Raw genomic sequence first — 18,506 nt, forward strand, 5'->3', positions numbered from 1 at the left:
TGGACTTTTCCCTCCCTAAACTTTTAACTTTCAAAGTAATAAATTACTATATTTATTACTATGTTAATAACCTATGTACCTGAGTTTCCCTTCATTCCCTCTGATTCAGCCTATGGGCTTAGTATTTTTGACTCCCAGGTAGTACTGGGAAGATCCTTTATTAATAGACCTGCACAGTTGCATCCCTTTCCAGAATAAGACAAGGCAGGGCCAGCTTACTAATATTCTTTCCATGTGTCCTCCATTGCCTTTACAGGATGACCTCATTTCAGTCATCCCTGTGGCTCTGTCATTTGCCACCCATCACCAGTCACCTGGCCTTTGATGCCTCCTCTTCTGTGTCTTTTGATGTTCCTTCTATCTCCTGCACCACCATCCTTGGTTCACTGGCTTCCCTCTGCCCTCCCGGAGTCTAGCCCATCTTCTACTACCCTATTCCAGCTTATTATCTTTTCCATTGGCAGTTATCTTTCTAAGTAAAACTTGGCATTAATAATTTATATTTCCGATATGGAAACCTCTAGTGCTTTTCCATTGCCCGTTGTGTCTAAAGCTTAATGTTGTTGACTTTCATGAAGCAATATATGGAGTGATAAAGAGTTTGTGTTTTGGTGACATATATGCCCTACTTTAGCTAAAGGACTTTGGCCAACTTATTTAACCTACTTAGGCTACAATTTCATCATTAAAAAATGAGAATAATAAAAGTACCTTCCTTGTAGATTAAAGGGATAGTGCTAGCAATAATTACAAATATTTACTCAGTGCTTACTGTGTGCCAGGCATAGTTCTAAGTACTTCACAAATTTTAATTCATTGAATCCTCACAGTAACTCTATGAAATAGGTATTTTTATTCTCCTGATTTTATGTAAGTGCAACTGAGGCATAGAGAGGTTAAATAACTTGCCCCTAGTCGGGAAGTAAATTTAAAAGGATTATGTGTTCCAGCAGGAATTCAAACTCAGATAGTCTAGGTTTGGAGCCCGTGCTTTTACTAGCTTGCCAAGCAGCATGTAATATCTTTGGAATTGTACTTGGTACACCTATGTCCAGTAAGTTAAATCACTGTTCTTCCTTCTTTTGTCATCTGGTATCAGCCCATATTTTTCTCTTACAAACCCTGATTCAGGTCTTACGTCCTGGCAGGTAAATTTTTGTCCATTAATTAATTAATCTTTTAAATAGGTAATACACATAACTCTTCTAAAATATATGCCCTCAGGTACCCAGTTTCTCTTCTGGAGTCAACAAAGTTACTAATTTCTTATGAATATGCAAAAATGTCCCAATCATTTATAAATACATGCCGATTTTCCAGAATTTTAATTAATAAATTTTTACTAGTTTTCTTTGGTAGGTATTTTAGAGAGTACTCACCTTGCTGTTTTTTAGCTCTACATCTTTGATCATTTCTTTTGGCTTAGGCTGCTTAAAATACCATGCTTTCTTTTCTACCCATGTTTTAGCTAAAGACTGAAAACAAAATACCACTTATGTGATGAAGGCTTCTCATACTCCCCCAGTTAAAAGTGGTGTATTTTCCCTCTTCAGGATGCCTGTGGTCTGCATTTGGTTTTTTCCTAACTATTGCAGGGTCTTATAAGCCAAAGTTTCTCAACCCTGGCACTGGGTTGATATTTTGTAGGGTGTTTAGCAGCATCTTTGGCCTCTACCCACTAGAAGACTGTATCAGCCACCACCACCTCCGGTTGTGACAATTAAAAATGACTCCAGCCCAGCCGGGTATGACTCAGTGGTTGAGCGTCGACCTAGGATCCAGGAGATCACGGTTCAATCCCCAGCAGGGGGCATGCAGGAGGCAGCCGATCAATGACTCTCTTATCATTGATGTTTCTATCTCTCTCTCTCCCTCTCCCTTCCTCTCTCTGAAATCAATAATCAATAAAATATATTTTTAAAAAAAATGACTCCAAACATTATCAGATATCCTCAAAGAGGCAAGATTCCCTCTCATTGAGAACCACTAGAATAGACAGTACAACAGGTGTGTGTCTTGGCATTAGATTTAATTTCAAATTCTAACTTTGGCACATAACTGTTTTATGACCCTGATCAAATCATTTAGCCTCTGTGAGTGTGTGTCCTCATTTTAAAAATTGGGATGATGATACATAATTTGTGACTTTGTTGTGGAGATGAATTCTGAGGGACAAGTAAGTGAGGAAGCATCCAGCATTGTGAGCAGACCAAGTTGCCCTCGTGGCTCCCAGCTGCCCTGTGAACATCTCGCAGTTACAGGTCATGTATTGGGAGTGTCACATTTCTTTGTTGCTTCCTTCATGTAGTAGGTGATCAAGAAATGTTCTAGAGCCCAGACCGTATGGCTCAGCGGTTGAGCATCAACCTATGATCCAAGAGATCCCAGTTCAATTCCCAGTGAGGGCACATGCCTGGATTGTGGGCTCAATCCCCAGTGGGGAGCATGCAAGAGGCAGTTTATCAGTGACTCTCTCATCATTGATGTTTCTGTCTCTCTCCCCCTCTCCCTTCCTCTCTCTGAAATTAATAAAGACATTAAAAAAATGTTTTTGATAGGTCATCTCTTTTTTTTTTAATAAATCCTCACCCAAGGATATATTTTCCCTTGCTTTTCAGAGAGTGGAAGGGAGGGGGGAGACAGAGACAGAGACATCGATTAGTTGCCTCCCATGTGTACCCTGACCGGGGCTGGGATGGAGCCTGCAACCAAAGTATGTGCCCTTGGCCAGAATTGAACCTAGGACCCTTCAGTACGAGGGCTGATGCTCCAACCACTGAGTGAAGCCAGCTAGGGCAGGCCATCTCTTTTTAAGTGAAAGAATTGTATGTTCCTCTTAATCTGACTTGACAGAATGGCTGACCTACGATTTGATAGGCTTGTAGATAAATGCGAACACTTGTTTATTTTCTGAAAGTAATGACAATCACATTTCCTGGATTTCCAATACACTATTATCAATCCTTTGATCAGTTCTTAGCTATCCTCGATTAGCTGTGGTGACCTTGTGCCCAGTCAGAGAAGGGCCATCCTGGTTGCCTGTGGTGAAGATGCTGAGTTCTGCAGCAGGCCTGCCCCCCCACCCCACCCCGGCACACACCAGGCTGCTGCTTCTCTAGCCTCAAGAGTGTAGTCTGTGGTTGTCTGTACCCCACAGCTTTCATTTCTGTCTTTTCTTTTTAAATCAGTTTTATTGAGATCTATTTTATGTCTAACTTTTATTTCTGAAACCTAAAGAATAACGGTGTTTGTGTTGGCCATGTTTGTTTGGCAGTATTTGTTCTCTGTGGTGCATGTTTCTTTAAACGCCTTACTGTTCTTTAAACATAGCTTTCGCTTTCTTATGTAATTGAAAGAGTACCTGACATCTCACATTTTCAAACTTTGTTTTAATTCACTGCCTGTTACAGAAATCTGGTAAAGAAGTGACTACTTGCCATCAGATGAAGGTTGGTAATGCCAAGGCCCTGATTTTGTGACTTCTCTAACAGCTAGTTTTTCCAATATTGTAGCTAGGCTCTTCTTAAAGAAGACCCTTTAATATTTTATGTAATAATAGTTTGGTGGTGATGTACTCCTTTAGCTTTTTCTTGTCTGGGAAACTCTTTATACGTCCTTCTATTCTTTTTTTGTAATGTAATCCTCACTTGAGGATATTTTTTCCATTACTTTTCATTGATAGTGGGTGAGAGAGAGAGAAAGAAACAAAGAAACAACAATGTCAGAGAGACACATCAATTGGTTGCCTCCTGCATACACCCTTACCCTGACAGGGGCCACGGATCAGAGCCTGCAACCTGAGGTATGTGCTCTTGGCTGGAATTGAACTTGAGACCCTTTAGTCCATAGGCCAATGCTCTAACCCCTGAGCCAAACCAGCTAGGTCTGTATGTCCTCCTATTCTAAATGATAGCTTTGCTGGATAGAGTAATCTTGGTTGTAGGTCCTTGCTTTTGATCACTTTGAATATTTCTTGCCAGTCCCTTCTGGCCTGAAATGTTTTTGTTGAGAAATCAGCTGACAGTATTATGGGAGCTCCCTTGTAGGTAACTAACTGCTTATTCCTTGCTGCATTTTTTTTCCAAATTTTTTTAATATATCGTTATTGATTTCAGAGAGAGGAAAGGAGAGGGAGAGAGAGAGATAGAAACATCAATGATGAGAGTCATTGATGGGCTGCCTAGCCTGCAACCCGGGCATGTGCCCTGACCGGGAATCGAACCCTGATCGCCTGGATCCTAGGTCGACGCTCAACTGCTGAGCCACGCCTGGCTGGGCCTCCTTGCTGCTTTTAAGATTCTCTCTTTGTCTTTAACCTTTTGCATTTTAATTATGATGTGTCTTGGTGTAGGCCTCTTTGGGTTCATCTTGTTTGAGACTCTCTGCGCTTCCTGGATTTGTATGTCTATTTTCTTTGCCAGGTTAAGGAAATTTTCTGTCATTGTTTTTTCAAATAGGTTTTCAGTTCCTTGGGCGCTCTCTTCTTCTTCTGGTACCCCCATGATGTGACTGTTTTAATGTTGAAGTTGTCCCAGAGGCTCCTTACACTATCCTCATTTAAAAAAAAATTTTTTTTTCTGTTCCAATTGGGTGTTTTCTGTTTTCTTATATTCAAAGTCATTGATTTGATTCTTGGCTTCATCTACTCCATTGTTGATTCCCTGTATCAATTAGTATATTCTTCATTTCTGACTGGTCCTTTTATATGGTTTCTGTGACCTTTTTCATGCTGTTGAAGTTCTCACCAAGTCTCTTGAGCATCCCTATAACCATTGTTTTGAACTCTGTATCTGGTAGTTTGCCTGTATGCATTTCATTGTTTTTTTATGGAGATTTCTCCTGTTCATTTATTTGGGACCTATTTCTTTGTCTTCAGTTTGTCTGTTTCCCTATGTTTGTTTCTATTTATTAGGAAAAGTTGCTATGTCTACTGGACTTGGTAGAGTGGCCTTTATAGTAGGTGTCCTATAGGACCCAGAGGCACAGCCTCTCCATCACCTGAGCTGGTGCTCCAGGTGTGCACTGTTGTGTTGTAATTGAGCCTTGATTACTGTTGGTGTCACTGGGAGGGATTGACCCCCCCAGGCCAATGTGAGGACCAGTTGCAACTACAGTCAGGGAGCTACTGGGCAGAGCTGATGCTATGGAGCAGAACTTGCTTCAGTGGGGTTTCAGTGCTTTCGAAGTCTGCCCTTGAGTGTGTCACTTGTGGAGGTGGTTGTTTTGTAATCTGGTGTGGTCTGAAGCTGTCAACCAAGTGCACTAGCTCTGGGGCCTCATGGGAGATGGAAGGTCAGTCCCTGGCTGTGCCCTGCCTGGGGCCACCTTGCACAAGCTACAGAGCAGTCTGCAAATGGCTACTTGTGCTGGGCTTGGAGGCCAAACTGCGAACCAAGGCTGGCTGCTGCTATTGCCAGGCCTGGCCAGGCCACTTAGCAAGAGTTACAGGGTACACAGAGGCCAACTGCTGCTTGTTTGTGAGATTTTAGGAAAGTCTGAAGCATAAGCAAAGAGAGGCCATATGTATGGAAAAGCCACTGGAAATGGCTTGGGGTGGGCCCACAAGTTGGGTTGGCAGTGTCTCGGGTAATCACCAGGACAGGGTGATTAGTGTGAGCCAGGTTGATGGAGACTCAGATGTGTGCGTGTCGGGGTGGGGGGCATCTCAGAAAAGGCACTGTGGCCTCTGCCAGCAGTTCTGTCTTGAAGAAAGCAGCCCCCCCCCCCCTCACACACACACCACACACACCCAACTCTTGTCCTGATGCCGGACAATTCAGTTCCTCCCTTTATGTCTCTAGTGCCTTTCAAGCTGCTGATCCAGTGCTGGAGCTAAGAGCAAGTGAGTCTGAATAAGTCCATGTGTGGGCCCTTTAAGAGAAACTGCCTGGGACTCCAGCAGCCTCATCCTCCCTCAGCCTCAATACCAGCTGGTTTTTACAGCCAGAAGTTATAGGGCCTTCTCTTCCTCGCCCTGAAATCTTGGAGTGCGAGGCCTGTTGTGGGGCTGAGACCCCTCACTCCTCAGGGAGGACATTCCCAGCAGAGATATCCTGCCTGATTTTTATCCATGTGAGTGTGGAACCAGCCTGTTTCATGTCTCTGCCCCTCCTACCAGTCTTAATGTAGCTTCTTTAATTTCGTAGTTGTAGGACTTCCATTCAGCTAGATTTCAGGTGGTTCTGAGTGATGGTTCTTCTGTAGTTTAGTTCTCATTTTAATGTGGTTGTGGGAGGAGGTGAGTACAACTTTTTACCTATGGTGCCATCTTAACTGAAGTTTTCATTCTGTTTCCCTTTATAGTTTAGGGTTTTGGGGGCAGCGTCACTCTGGGTGGTGCATGTGCAGGACCAGGAAGATGCCTTTGAGAGAAATCTCCACATTACTCTCAACTTTCTCCTGCTTTTATATCTGCAAGATTACAGAACCTATTTTCAGCAAGCTGTGGTGGGAAGGAGCAGACTTATGTTGCTTACACCAGTAATAGATGATCTCTGACATGATTCATAGGTGGATAGAAAAATATCTTGGAGTCTGTCTTGACCAATCCCCTTATTTTACAGCTGAACTTGAGAGAAGGGACTTGCTCTGGACCATGGCTAATTAGTTTCTGACCGAGAACCAGAGCTTCTCTTGCTCCCAGCCCTGGCCTTTGCCTTCACTTCTGTGTTGCTGCTGACCTATACATCTGACTTCTATGGAGAAACTAGACCCTGCTTTGGCAGGGTGTGTGGGCTTCCTGAGTGGATGCAGCCCTGTCCCTGGGCCATCTTTGGTTAGATCTATGTCAACTTCCATAGCAGCCAAAGGATCTGTGCACCTTTGCTGCCTCCTGCTGCTGAGGTCAAGTATATATGTTTTTTAGGCAAGAGAGAAAAACCTAAGATTTGACAAACGAAGGCAACAGAGGAGAAATTAGGAAAAGCAACTTTTAACTGTTTTTCAGAATTTACAAGAGGAGATCTATCCTTGAGCAAGAAGCTTGATTCGTTGGTTTTGATTTTTTGCATCATCATAGTAATTCTGCATAAATGGTTGTAAGATTTCCCATTATTGTTGGGTTCTGGATTCTGGGGTTCCTTATTGCTTTAAACCCCAGTGGCTGAGAACAGAAATAACATTTTTTAAAAATATGTTTTTATTGATTTCAGAGAGAGGAAGGGAAGGGGAGAGGGAGATAGAAACATCAATAATGAGAGAGTCATTGATTGGTTGTCTCCTGCACAACCCCTACTGGGGATTGAGCCCACAACCTGGGCATGTGCCCTGACTGGGAATTAAACCATGACCAACTGGCTCAGGGTCGATGTTCAACCACTGAGCCATGCCTGTTGGGCAGAAATGACATTTTAAAAAATAAAACCATTCTTCTTAACTTACAGCTAAAGATTTTTTTTAAAAAACGTAGGCTAGAATTAACTACAGAATCAGATTATCGAATTTTATTACCACAGAAATTATCAAATAGAGCCCATTCATATTAACAATGGGAGAAATAAGACTGGAGAATTGTAATAAATGCCTTAGTAAAGTTAATATTTAGTCAACATCGATACAAGTCTTCTGGTTTAGTTCAGTTATATCACTTATTTTGAGTTTCCTATAAGCTAGACCTTGTTTTTGTGTTTTCCACAGATTATTTCTAATTCTTACCATATTTCTAATAGATATATCCTCCCTGCCCCATGTATATATATGAAAATGGAAGCTCAGATAGCTTAGATACCTTGCCCAGTGAATGAATGATTGAGCAGTAGTTTAAGAACATGTGACTCCCAAGGTTGTGTTTTAATGCTATGTCTCTTAACTGTTTCCTTTACTTTAATGATTTACATTATCTTAATTAACTTATTTAATTTGTTCCAGTGGTGAAGTCTTTGCTTCTTTTCATAGTCAGATATTACAAACTATGCTTCATAAGGAAAGTTAACCCAGTTGAGTGCATTAGCAATATTAAAAAAATCTGGACTCTTAAATTCTTGCTGAGAACACTGCTCATCTGGATTTCCTTATTGTCATGGTGAACTCATATGAACACATTTGGATAGTGAATCTCATGAACTCTTACCTGTGCAGCCTCCCACGTGGTAAAACAACCTAAGAACTGTGAAAGACCTAAGGTGGAAAGATAAAGGCTACTTGTGGATGAGATGTTGGTAAAAAGATATTTTAGGAAAAGTGTTGACATTTACTGGTACTATTACTAGGAACTCATCCACATATTAAATTGTTTTCTGTGCCCATGATTCACCTTGGTTTCTTTTCAATCCCTTCTCTCCTCCGACATGAAACTGTAAGCTCTGTGATAACACAAGGACTATGTAAGCCCATGAAGACAAGGAACTTTATTTATTGTTATGCATCAAACATATAGTATAGTGTGTGCTAGACAAGGGTGGGGAGATTAGATGAGGGATTTTCATCCTATTTGAGAGGTCTTTCAATTTTCTTTTTTAAAAACTGCTATACTTTCACTACCTAATGCTGTGTTGTCCACTAAGGTTGTTCAGCCAGATATTCAAGGTAGACAGAAGCATTGGGTTTTTGCTGTGAGCTTTCCAGAGCTGAATGATACTATATATCTTCTGCTTGCCTTTCCCCACTTTCTTGTCTATTGTATACAAGACCCCTTAAAATGTTTGAATGATATTTAGTAAATGTTAATATTTATTGAGAATGTAGAATTTCTAAATTTCTAATATATAAGAGCATAGTCTATATTTTTAAAGTAATTGCTTATGGAAAGAATTGAAAAAATTCCTCTCAAATGGCAGTAAATCCAGAAAAACTTTGACCTCCTTTCCTGCAGTGTTAAAAATGTATGCACATCATACCCTATAACCTTTACCCTACCCCTATAACCCTAACCCTCACCCTCAAAAATAAATTAATTAAAAATGTGTGCACATCATTAGTCATCATGGAAATGCAGATCAATGAGAGACACCCTTCATACCCACTGCAGTCACTGAAATAAAAAAGAGAACAGCATTGGCCATGAGGAAGACATCAGAACCTGCACACATGGCCACTGGGAGTGGAAAACGGTGTAGCCACTGTATAAAACAATTTGGCAGTTTATCAAAGGGCTGAACGTAGAGTTACTCTCTGACCCAACAATTGCACTCCTAGGTATACACCCAAGAAAAATAAAAGCATATATCTACACAGAAACTTGTATGCGAATATTTATGGCAATATTATTTATGATAGTCCAAAAGTGGTAAAACCCCAAATGTCCCTCAAGTGAATGGCTAGACAAAATTTGGTATATCCAATGGAATATTGTTTGGCAATTAAAAGAAATGATGCAGTGTTGATACATGCTACATGTGGATGGATCTTGAAAATATTATGCCAGATACAAAAGACCACTTTCTATGATTTCACTAATATAAAATGTCCAGAATAAGATAGAAGGTAGATTAGTGGTTTCTTAGGGCTAGAGGAGTTTGGCAGGGATGGAGAATGGCTGCCAGTGAGTTTTTTTGTGTGTTTTATTTAATCTTTACCCAAGGATATCTTTTCCATTGCTTTTCAGAGAGTGGAAGGGGGGGGAGAGGGAGAGACATCGATGTGGGAGAGACACATTAACACATCCATTGGTTGCCTCCAGCATGCTTTCCAACCAGGGCCAGGGGTTGAGCCTGCAACCAAGGTATGTGCCCTTGGCTGGAATTGAACCCGGGACCCTTTAGTCTGCAGGCCAAAGCTCTAACCACTGAGCCAAACCAGCTAGGGCAGCAGTGTTTCTTTTAGGATGATGAAAGTGTTCTAAATTAGTGGTTGTGGTTGCATATCTAAATACCATTGAGTTATACACTTAAAAGTGTGAATTGTATGGTATGTAAATTACATCTCAATAAAGTTATTTAAAAAGTATATAAAGATGTATATGTATCAATGCATTTGTTTCTGTGGGCATAAATTATCTCCAGAATGATACACATTGCTTGCTTGTGGGGAAGTGCTTAGGTGGGATGAGGTTTTCACTAAATATCCTTTTCTGTCTTTTGAATTTTGTGCTTTGTGACAGTATTACGTATTTTACAAATAAATGTTGAATAATAAAGTATAAGTAACTCATCTCCTCTCTTGATTTTACTGTGATCAGGTACTTCAGGGATTAGACTATCTACACAGTAAATGCAAGATCATTCATACTGACATAAAGCCGGAAAATATCTTGATGTGTGTGGATGATGCGTATGTGAGAAGAATGGCAGCTGAGGCCACTGAGTGGCAGAAAGCCGGTGCTCCTCCTCCTTCAGGGTCTGCAGGTGAGGGAGCTGAGCCAGCTTTGCTTTAGTCAGTTTGGGCACATTAAGAGCCTGCGAAGTTGTACATTGCAGGCAACTCAGGCAAATGTGTACATATTGGGAACTTTTGTAAGAGCCTGATTGATAGAAATAGCTAGACCTTTTTCTTTTTTTAAAAATATATCTATTGATTTCAGAGAGAGGAAGGGAGAGGGAGAGAGAGAAACATCAATGATGAGAGTCATTAATCGGCTGCCCCCTGCATGCCCCGCGTTGGAGACTGAGCCCGCAACCGTGGCATGTGCCATGACTGGGAATCAAACCTTGATCTCCTGGATCCTAGGTTGATGCTCAACCGCTGAGCTGTGCCCGGCTGGGCTAGAACTTTTTCTTAAGAAGGAAGATTTCTCAATTAAATTATACTTTCATATTTGAACTACTTAACTTTCTTCTCCCTTAAAAGGTCATTGAAGTCTTACCTGCTGCTTCATCTGCATTTGAACATTTCCTCTGTTGCCCACTTCTCTGCAGGAGAGTATATAGCAACAGGTTTCATGTAGCCGATTTGTAGTCATCAGAATTTTTTCTAGCTTCAGGTTTGTTAGCATAGCTACATCAATCAGAGTCTAACTGGTGGATCTGGAATCAGTTACAGAAGATCCCAGTGGGGGAAAGATCAAGTGACTTGAGTATTGGCGTAAAAAGTTTTGTTTCTGGTTTTCACTGACTAACTGTGGCAGTCAAGTGTTGGCTGTGCTCTCACTACATATGTGCCCTAGTGTGCTGTCAGGCAAGCGTGTAGATGAAAAGGCTACAGCCCGGTGACTGACTGGGGTTCTTAGGAGGTGTAGCACCTCTGAATCTTATTTTCTACCATTGGTGTTTTTTTAGATCACAGAACCATTTAGTCTGTCAAGCTTTTGAGGCTGGCAAGGTCTGCTCATTTGATTTCTAGAATGTTTGCTGCAATATTTGATTTACTTTAGGTTGTACAAACTTGCTAAACAGTTTTCAAACGTAGATGTACATCTCATCTAAATTGTTTATAAAACAAATTGATTCTATGACTTCGTTTGTGAACCCTTCTGCATTTTCTTAATTATTAGTCAGTGCTTTGGGATGGACTGTTTTTGAAATTAATGGTTATTTAATTTAATTTGATTTTTTATTACTATTATTACCATCATTAGTATTATTAATCCTTACCAGAGGATATTTTTTCCCATTGTTTTTCAGAGAAAGTGGAAGGGGGAGAGAGAGAGGGAGAAAGAGAAAGAGAGAGAGAGAAACATCAATTGGTTGCCTCCTGCACTTGCCCCGATTGAGGCCTGGGATGGAGCCTGCAACCAGGGTACATGCTTTTGACCAAAATCTAACCCGAGACCCTTCAGTCCGTGGGCCAGCACTCTAATCACTGAGCCAGACCAGCTAGGGCTATTCTTTTTAGTGGTTATTTAATTTTAGATAAATAAGAGAAATAGCTCCATATTAAATAATTACTGTTATGCTTTTTAAGAACCAATCATTTATTTGAGTTGGATAAACATTCTTTAGATCTCTTTGATTCAGAAGCTCTAGTATTTTAACAGTTGTTGAATTTGGATAGCCATTAAAAGGCAGTAATTATTTCATTTTACAATTCAAATTACTACATAAAGTTATGTATCAATTTCCCTCTAAACAGTCGTTTTGTTTTGTTTTGTTTTGTTTTAGTGAGTACGGCTCCACAGCAAAAACCTGTAAGTACTTATATTTAAAAGCAGCTGTTCATTATTGAACTTTTCATGTTGTAATAATGTAGTTTGTTTCTGTCTGCAACAATTTTTCATTTAAGGGTTGTTTGAGGAAATTGTACATTTTTTTGGTTCCTTTTTTTTCTTTTTATTATTGTTATTTACTTTTATCTTTAATTTTATTTTTTTGGTTCCTTTTTCAATCACTGATGTCCTAGTGTATATTAATGTAAAAGACAAGTATGTGTATAAATGCTCTGTATCTTTGAATATATATAAGACTTACACTGTTTTGGTAAGTTGAACTGATTTTTAGACTTAGAAATAGTTAGAGTTGTTCCGCGTTTGAGCTTCGTTTTCCTCATGTGTTTCCTGGAGTGCCGTTGGCTTAGCCTGGTGAAATGCGAGGTGATAGAAATAGAGTTTGAAGTGTGATTATTCTGAAAACACATTACCTTCTTTTTCATTGACTTCCAAGTTACCTGTTTTTCTAACGCCATTCTAGTTTTTTTGCAGCCAGTAGTTAAATATGAAAGAGTATCATCTATTTTGTGGTCAAAATACTAAGTCCAGTCAAATGAAGCAGGCTGCCTAGAAGTAAACCCTGTCCAGCAGACCTGTCCCTGGCTGGTTCAGGGGAGGGTCAAATGTCTCTATCTCAAGCTGATGGGTCACCTACAGATTTAAAGAGAGCTTTATGAACCAAAAGCATTTGAAAGGAAATGGCCAGAAATTCAGAGTGCTGCCAGCAGCCCTGCGTTTGGAATGGAAGTCCCAGTACAAGAGGGAGTTGTAATAATTACTCCACCTGGCCTGCTGAGGCGATGAGACGCACCAAGCCATTTACCAAAGTTCTCCCACCGCTTGAGCATCTTGTTTTGATTATTGATTCTGTGAAAACTGGAGGCTCTCACTGCTAGTACTTTCCAAGTCAGATGGCTATGATTGGAGGTGCTTTTTCTTTTTTTCCCTTTACTTTGTATGCTCATTTCTTATATTCATGCAGTACTGGCTGTTGATAACAGCTCAGTGTGTGAGACCCAAACACAAACAGTACTGTTGACCAGCAGTGAATGAAACACACCTGTTCTGGCAGGCATTTCTATTTTGGCAGTCAGTTGGTAAGACAGTAAGGAGAGAGGATATTGTTGCTTTGTATACAGGCAGCAGCAAATAGAACTCGCAAGAGGTGCTTCTTGTTTAAAGGGAAGAGTATCTCAGTGTATTCAGTTCTTCTTAGAGTTGAAATGAAAAAGACTTAGTTGGATTTAAGTTTTATCCCTCTGAGGGTAGGACCCATTATTTGATGTTACACTGGTTCCTTTTTTCTGGTTTGACTGTAACCCTAGCCACCGGGTGGATCTCTTGTCTGGGCATGTGATTTTAATTGAACACGACCTGAAAAAACAGACTGGTATTTGCCATGCTGCCAGCATTTATACTATTGTGTAGTCCTTTCAAAAGAAGCAAACTGACCTGTGGTATTTTCTTAACATGTTGTAGATAGGAAAAATTTCTAAAAACAAAAAGAAAAAACTGAAAAAGAAGCAGAAAAGGCAGGCTGAGTTACTGGAAAAGCGCCTGCAGGAAATAGAAGAATTGGAGCGTGAAGCCGAAAGGAAGATAATAGAAGAAAACGTGACATCAGCTGTACCTTCCAATGAGCAAGATGATGACTACCGTCCAGAGGTGAAACTAAAAACAGTGGGATTAGAGGAGGCTGCTGAGGAAGAGACTGCGCTTGACAACGGTCAGTGAAATCCGAAGAAGGGGCTGCAGAGAGGGCCCAGGGCTTCATTAACAGGGACCCTTCCCCAGGTCATCGCATAGGGTGACTTCATGTGGCTGCTTCAGATGTGAGGAGGATTCCCTTTGACTCTGTCTTTGGGAATATGGGGAACAATCTGGTGGTTCATTTGTAAAATGGATGCCAGAAATATGCTAATATTTCAAAAGTTTTTGTGTTTTTTTAAAAAATACGTCTTTATTGATTTCAGAGAGAGGAAGGGCGAGGGAGGGAGAGAGAGAGAGAGAGAGAAACATCAATGATGAGAGAGCCATTGATCAGCTGCCGCCTGCAACTTGGGCATGTGCCCTGACCGGGCATGTGATTTTAATTGAATACGACCTGAAAAAACAGACTTTGTTGGTATTTGCCATGCTGCCAGCATTTATACTATTGTGTAGTCCTTTCAAAAGAAGCAAACTGACTTGTGGTGTTTTCTTAATCGGGAATCAAACCCCGATCTCCTGGATCCTAGGTCAACGTTCAACCACTGATCCACGCCTAGCTGGGCTCAAAAGTTTTTTAAGACATGGAAAATGTATGAGAAACTCCATGTCTGTATTATGCTAATAATTGTCTTTTATTTTGTAATTAACCTTTTACTTAATAGTAATGTACCCATAAAACCTTTTCTGAAGATTATAGAGGAGACGGTAGAAATAGCAATGCAACTAATATAGTCATTTTCCCCAAGGAGCTAACTTTTTCTAATAAGAGTATTAATAAGTTATTTAATAAATGAAAAATAAGATTTTAAAAACCTGAGGATATTATCCTGAGAGCCAAGCAATGTTTGCTATGTAGTACATAAGTACAAGCAAAAATATCTCCTGTTGGAGGAGAGAGGTACCTACTGCCATTGCGTTAAGGAGAGTAACATGTTCTAATTCTTCACTCACCAACCTTTTAAGGTGAAGCTGAGGACCAGGAAGAGAAAGAAGATGCCGAGAAAGAAAACATTGAGAAGGATGAAGACGATGTTGAACAGGAGCTCGAGAACATAGACCCAACGTGGATAGAATCCCCCAAAACCAATGGCCACATTGAGAATGGCCCGTTCCTGCTGGAGCAGCAGCTGGATGATGAAGACGATGAGGAGGAAGATTGCCCAAACCCTGAGGAATATAACCTGGATGAGCCAAATGCAGAAAGTGATTACACGTATAGCAGCTCCTACGAACAATTCAATGGTGAATTGCCAAATGGACGACATAAAATTCCTGAGTCACAGTTTCCAGAGTTTTCCACATCATTGTCCTCTGGGCCCTTAGAACCTGTGGCTTGTGGCTCTACACTTTCCGAGGGATCCCCACTTACTGAGCAGGAGGAAAGCAGCCCATCCCACGACAGAAGCAGGACGGTTTCAGCCTCCAGCACTGGGGATTTGCCAAAAAGTAAGTGTCCCTCTCCATCAGGTACCTGCTTCAGTGGCCTGTGTCACACTTGACATAGGCGGGAATTGGCTGGAGTTGGCAAAGCGATATATGTGCACATTAACCATTTTCATTTTATTACCTTTCTACTCGTAAGTAATGAAATGTAAAATATATTCTGTGCTACTTTCTCTTGCTCTCTGCATCTCAGATCCCATTTCTGAGCTTTTCTCATTCTTTCTAATTTTAGTGACATACATTTGCAAAACCTTCCAAGTCTAAGAACTTATACCTATGGCTTTCTAGAATGTCTAGTTGAACTTACAATTCATACCTCCATCTGGTGGTGTAATATTTAGTTTTTGGTTTGTTTTGTTTCTATTCAAGGATGTATGTCTCTGCTCTTCGTCTGTACTGAGGAAAAGTTGTCTTTATTTTGATACTTGCTCCTGATCACAGGACTCGCTATTGCCGTTTTAAAGGAAGTGGCAAGGATTTAAGTGTGGTGACAACTTACATTAAACCCTCACGTGAGGGTGAGTGCCACATGCCCTGTCTCTGCCATCACATGCCAGGGGACTCCAGTAAGCAAACACTGGCACCATGGTTGGTTTCCATTCTGGCCTCAGAAACCTCCTCTGCTCCCTCTGCTGACAAGAGTGTTTAACACATGGATAGTCCATTGATGAGGCAGCCTTGCAAATAGCCCAACCAGTTCTGCAGCCCCTTTCATTTCAGCAGGTGGGAGACCTGCAGAGCTGCTTTTGCTACTCATTGGCTATAGCTAATCATCCTAAAGATGTATTGGTTATTTTTAAACTTGGATAAACATATTCTGAACCTGTTTACCTCTACTCTGAGCAGAACTTTTTGAAGGTATTTAAAAGATGCTTTCACCTGGGATGTAGGTTCATCTAAGGAAGAACTTACCTCGGCGTGTCACCCTTGCGCTCATGCTAGTGCCACACTGCTTCTGATGCTTTTGGTCACCAAGCGTAGCATAGTCTTTCTGGTTTATTTTCAAGACTTAATAAAGAGCGTTTGTGTGCGCAAGGCACTTTGGCTCATGCTTCTATACCTTTGCTTATGCTTCCCTCTGGTTTGGAATGTTTCCTCCTATTTGTCCATTGTCCATCCTTTTGACAAACTTTCATTCTTTTGTCAGCTAGCAGCTCAAACACAAGTCCTGTGTTCCCCAGCAGGCCTCTTCCCTTTCCCCTCTTTCCTGCTGGTCATACTTTTCTTAACTGTATGGTCATTGTTCATATCCATTATCTTTCTGTTCACTAGGATGTAAACTCTTTGAAAGTGCTGTGTATTTTTCTCTTTATATCCTTAGCTTCTAACTTGGTGCTAAGATAAACATTTGTTGAGTAATGAACATACAAATCGGTGATATTTGGTTATATTCTTCTACTCTTCCCTTTCCCCCACCTTTTTCTATTCACAGTCAGAATTTTACTCTGTCCAACACACATTCCATTCCCAGCACCCTGTCTGGGAGGAATAGGAGGTCTATTTTTTTACATTGAGCCTGGTATCTTCTTACCAAGCAGACCTTCTGAATATTGTCACATTCTAGGGACATGGCAGGGACAGGATTTCCTCATCCAGTCATTTGTTGGGAGGCGCTCAGTTTTGGTTTTCAGCTTTGGTGGTTATAACCATGGACAACCCCACTTTCCCCAAGAATGGGAGGTGTTTCCTGCATGGAAGGTGTTGCCTAGAGGCTGGTGGGTGGCCACTTGGTACTTCATGAACATGGGGCAAGAGAAACAAGCTTTATTTAGAATTTGTTTAAGATCCTTGTCATTACAGCAGAGTGTATACATTAGGGAGTGGTTGAAGAAAAGGCCAGGCCAGAACCAGAAGATCGAGGGAGAACGTAAATTCCAGGCTGAAGAATGTGAGCTCTCCCCTGGAGTAATTTGATAGATTGAAGGTTGAGAAGAGGAGGCAGGATTCCTCTTGGGTGATTAGCTGCTAAAGCCTTAGACTAGACCGTGGCTCATCGCATCTGAGGGGCAGAGACCCTGGTGCAGAGTGGTCGTGTTGGCTTTACCTGCAAGTACATTGGTATATTTCGGATCCTTTTACTCTCACCTGACAGTGACCCATGTCACTGCCAGTCCTTGCCTAGGCTGCTGCAACACAGCTCCCTGCTCACCTCACTTTGACTCTTGCTCCTTAGCCTGGTCTCTAGAGCAGTCCAGGGAGAGAGCTTTTTAAAGCACATCCCATCCACTTAGAATAGCACCCGGAGGCATAGCTCTTTAAAGCTTACAAGCTCTATGCAGTCTGTTCCCTGGCAGCTTCCTCTCTGATGCCATTTCCCCCAACATCCCCTTTGTCTATTTCCTGTGTTCATTTTGCACCTCCCACACTAGCTTTTTTCTAAAGTTTCCTAAAAGTACCAGCAGGCTTGTTTGTGCCTCTTTGCACTTTGTACTTGCTACCTCCTCTGCCCAGACCTTCTCCCCTCCAGGCCCCCCTTTATTCAGGCCTCTCCTTAGACCTCATCTTCCTAGAAAAGACCTCCCTGAACACCCTCCATCTCCTTTCTTTTTCTTCTTAGCATATAGAGGCACCTGGCATAGGATGTGAATCCTTTTGTTTACTTTATTGCCCATACTCCCAGCCAGTACATGAGTTTCCTAATTTGGGGTGTGGTGGGTGAACCTCAGATGGCTTGTTTATGCTGTTTCCAGTGCCAAGACAGAGCCTGGAACATAGAAGGGTCTTACTTGGTAAATATTTGGCAAACGAATGGATCAGGTTTGGGCATTAAATCTCCTAGTTTCACCATTTGGGCCTGGTGCTGAACCTGCACATGGAGAGGGCATCATGCCTCCTGTGTATGGGTTTTAAACTATAAAGGATCAGTGTGTGCCTAGAATAGAGCCTTACAGTTACGTGACGTGGCTGTCTCATCACCCTGAGGCCCCCTGGCTGTCGTCTTACTAGTTTCTAGGATCCCTTCACATGGAGTGAACACAGTGTCAACTAGAGGCCAGTTTATCAGGAATTACTTCAGGGCCGCAGCCCTTCCTGATGTGAAATCTTCTCACCTCTCTCCCTGTGTCCACTCCTCCTTGGTAGGAGTAAATGGGTGTGATCGCACAGCGGGTGTGATTGTGTCTGTTGCCCTCAGGTACCCTGAGAGAAAAAAGTCAAGTACAAGCAAGTTCTCTTTTACCTTCTCTGTGTTTTTATACAATTAACATTTTAAGGTAAAATTCATAGTTTGTGAGATGATCGCTATTTACAAACCTGAGCCAGGAAGATGACTACGTGTCACCAGAGCGGGATCAGCCCTTCGCCCGCTAGAAACTTCAGCCTTGGGGGGCCGTGCCCT

At 41.5% G+C, this 18,506-nt stretch overlaps 1 protein-coding gene across 6 annotated transcripts in view; it reads left to right on the forward strand.

Annotated features, from left to right (window-relative positions):
- The window catches only part of SRPK2 (SRSF protein kinase 2), a 227,665-nt gene that overhangs the window by 189,232 nt on the left and 19,927 nt on the right, over positions 1 to 18,506 (forward strand). For all 6 annotated transcript variants that reach the window (XM_081146521.1, XM_081146524.1, XM_081146520.1 and 3 more), the window contains 4 exons: positions 10,115 to 10,280; positions 11,973 to 11,998; positions 13,496 to 13,742; positions 14,690 to 15,172. In XM_081146521.1, coding sequence (XP_081002647.1) covers positions 10,115 to 10,280; positions 11,973 to 11,998; positions 13,496 to 13,742; positions 14,690 to 15,172 — 922 coding nt within the window. The remainder of the gene's footprint in view (positions 1 to 10,114; positions 10,281 to 11,972; positions 11,999 to 13,495; positions 13,743 to 14,689; positions 15,173 to 18,506) is intronic.

This window comes from Miniopterus schreibersii (genome assembly GCF_964146895.1).
Source record: "Miniopterus schreibersii genome assembly, chromosome: 9".
NCBI classification, from domain to species: domain Eukaryota; kingdom Metazoa; phylum Chordata; class Mammalia; order Chiroptera; family Miniopteridae; genus Miniopterus; species Miniopterus schreibersii.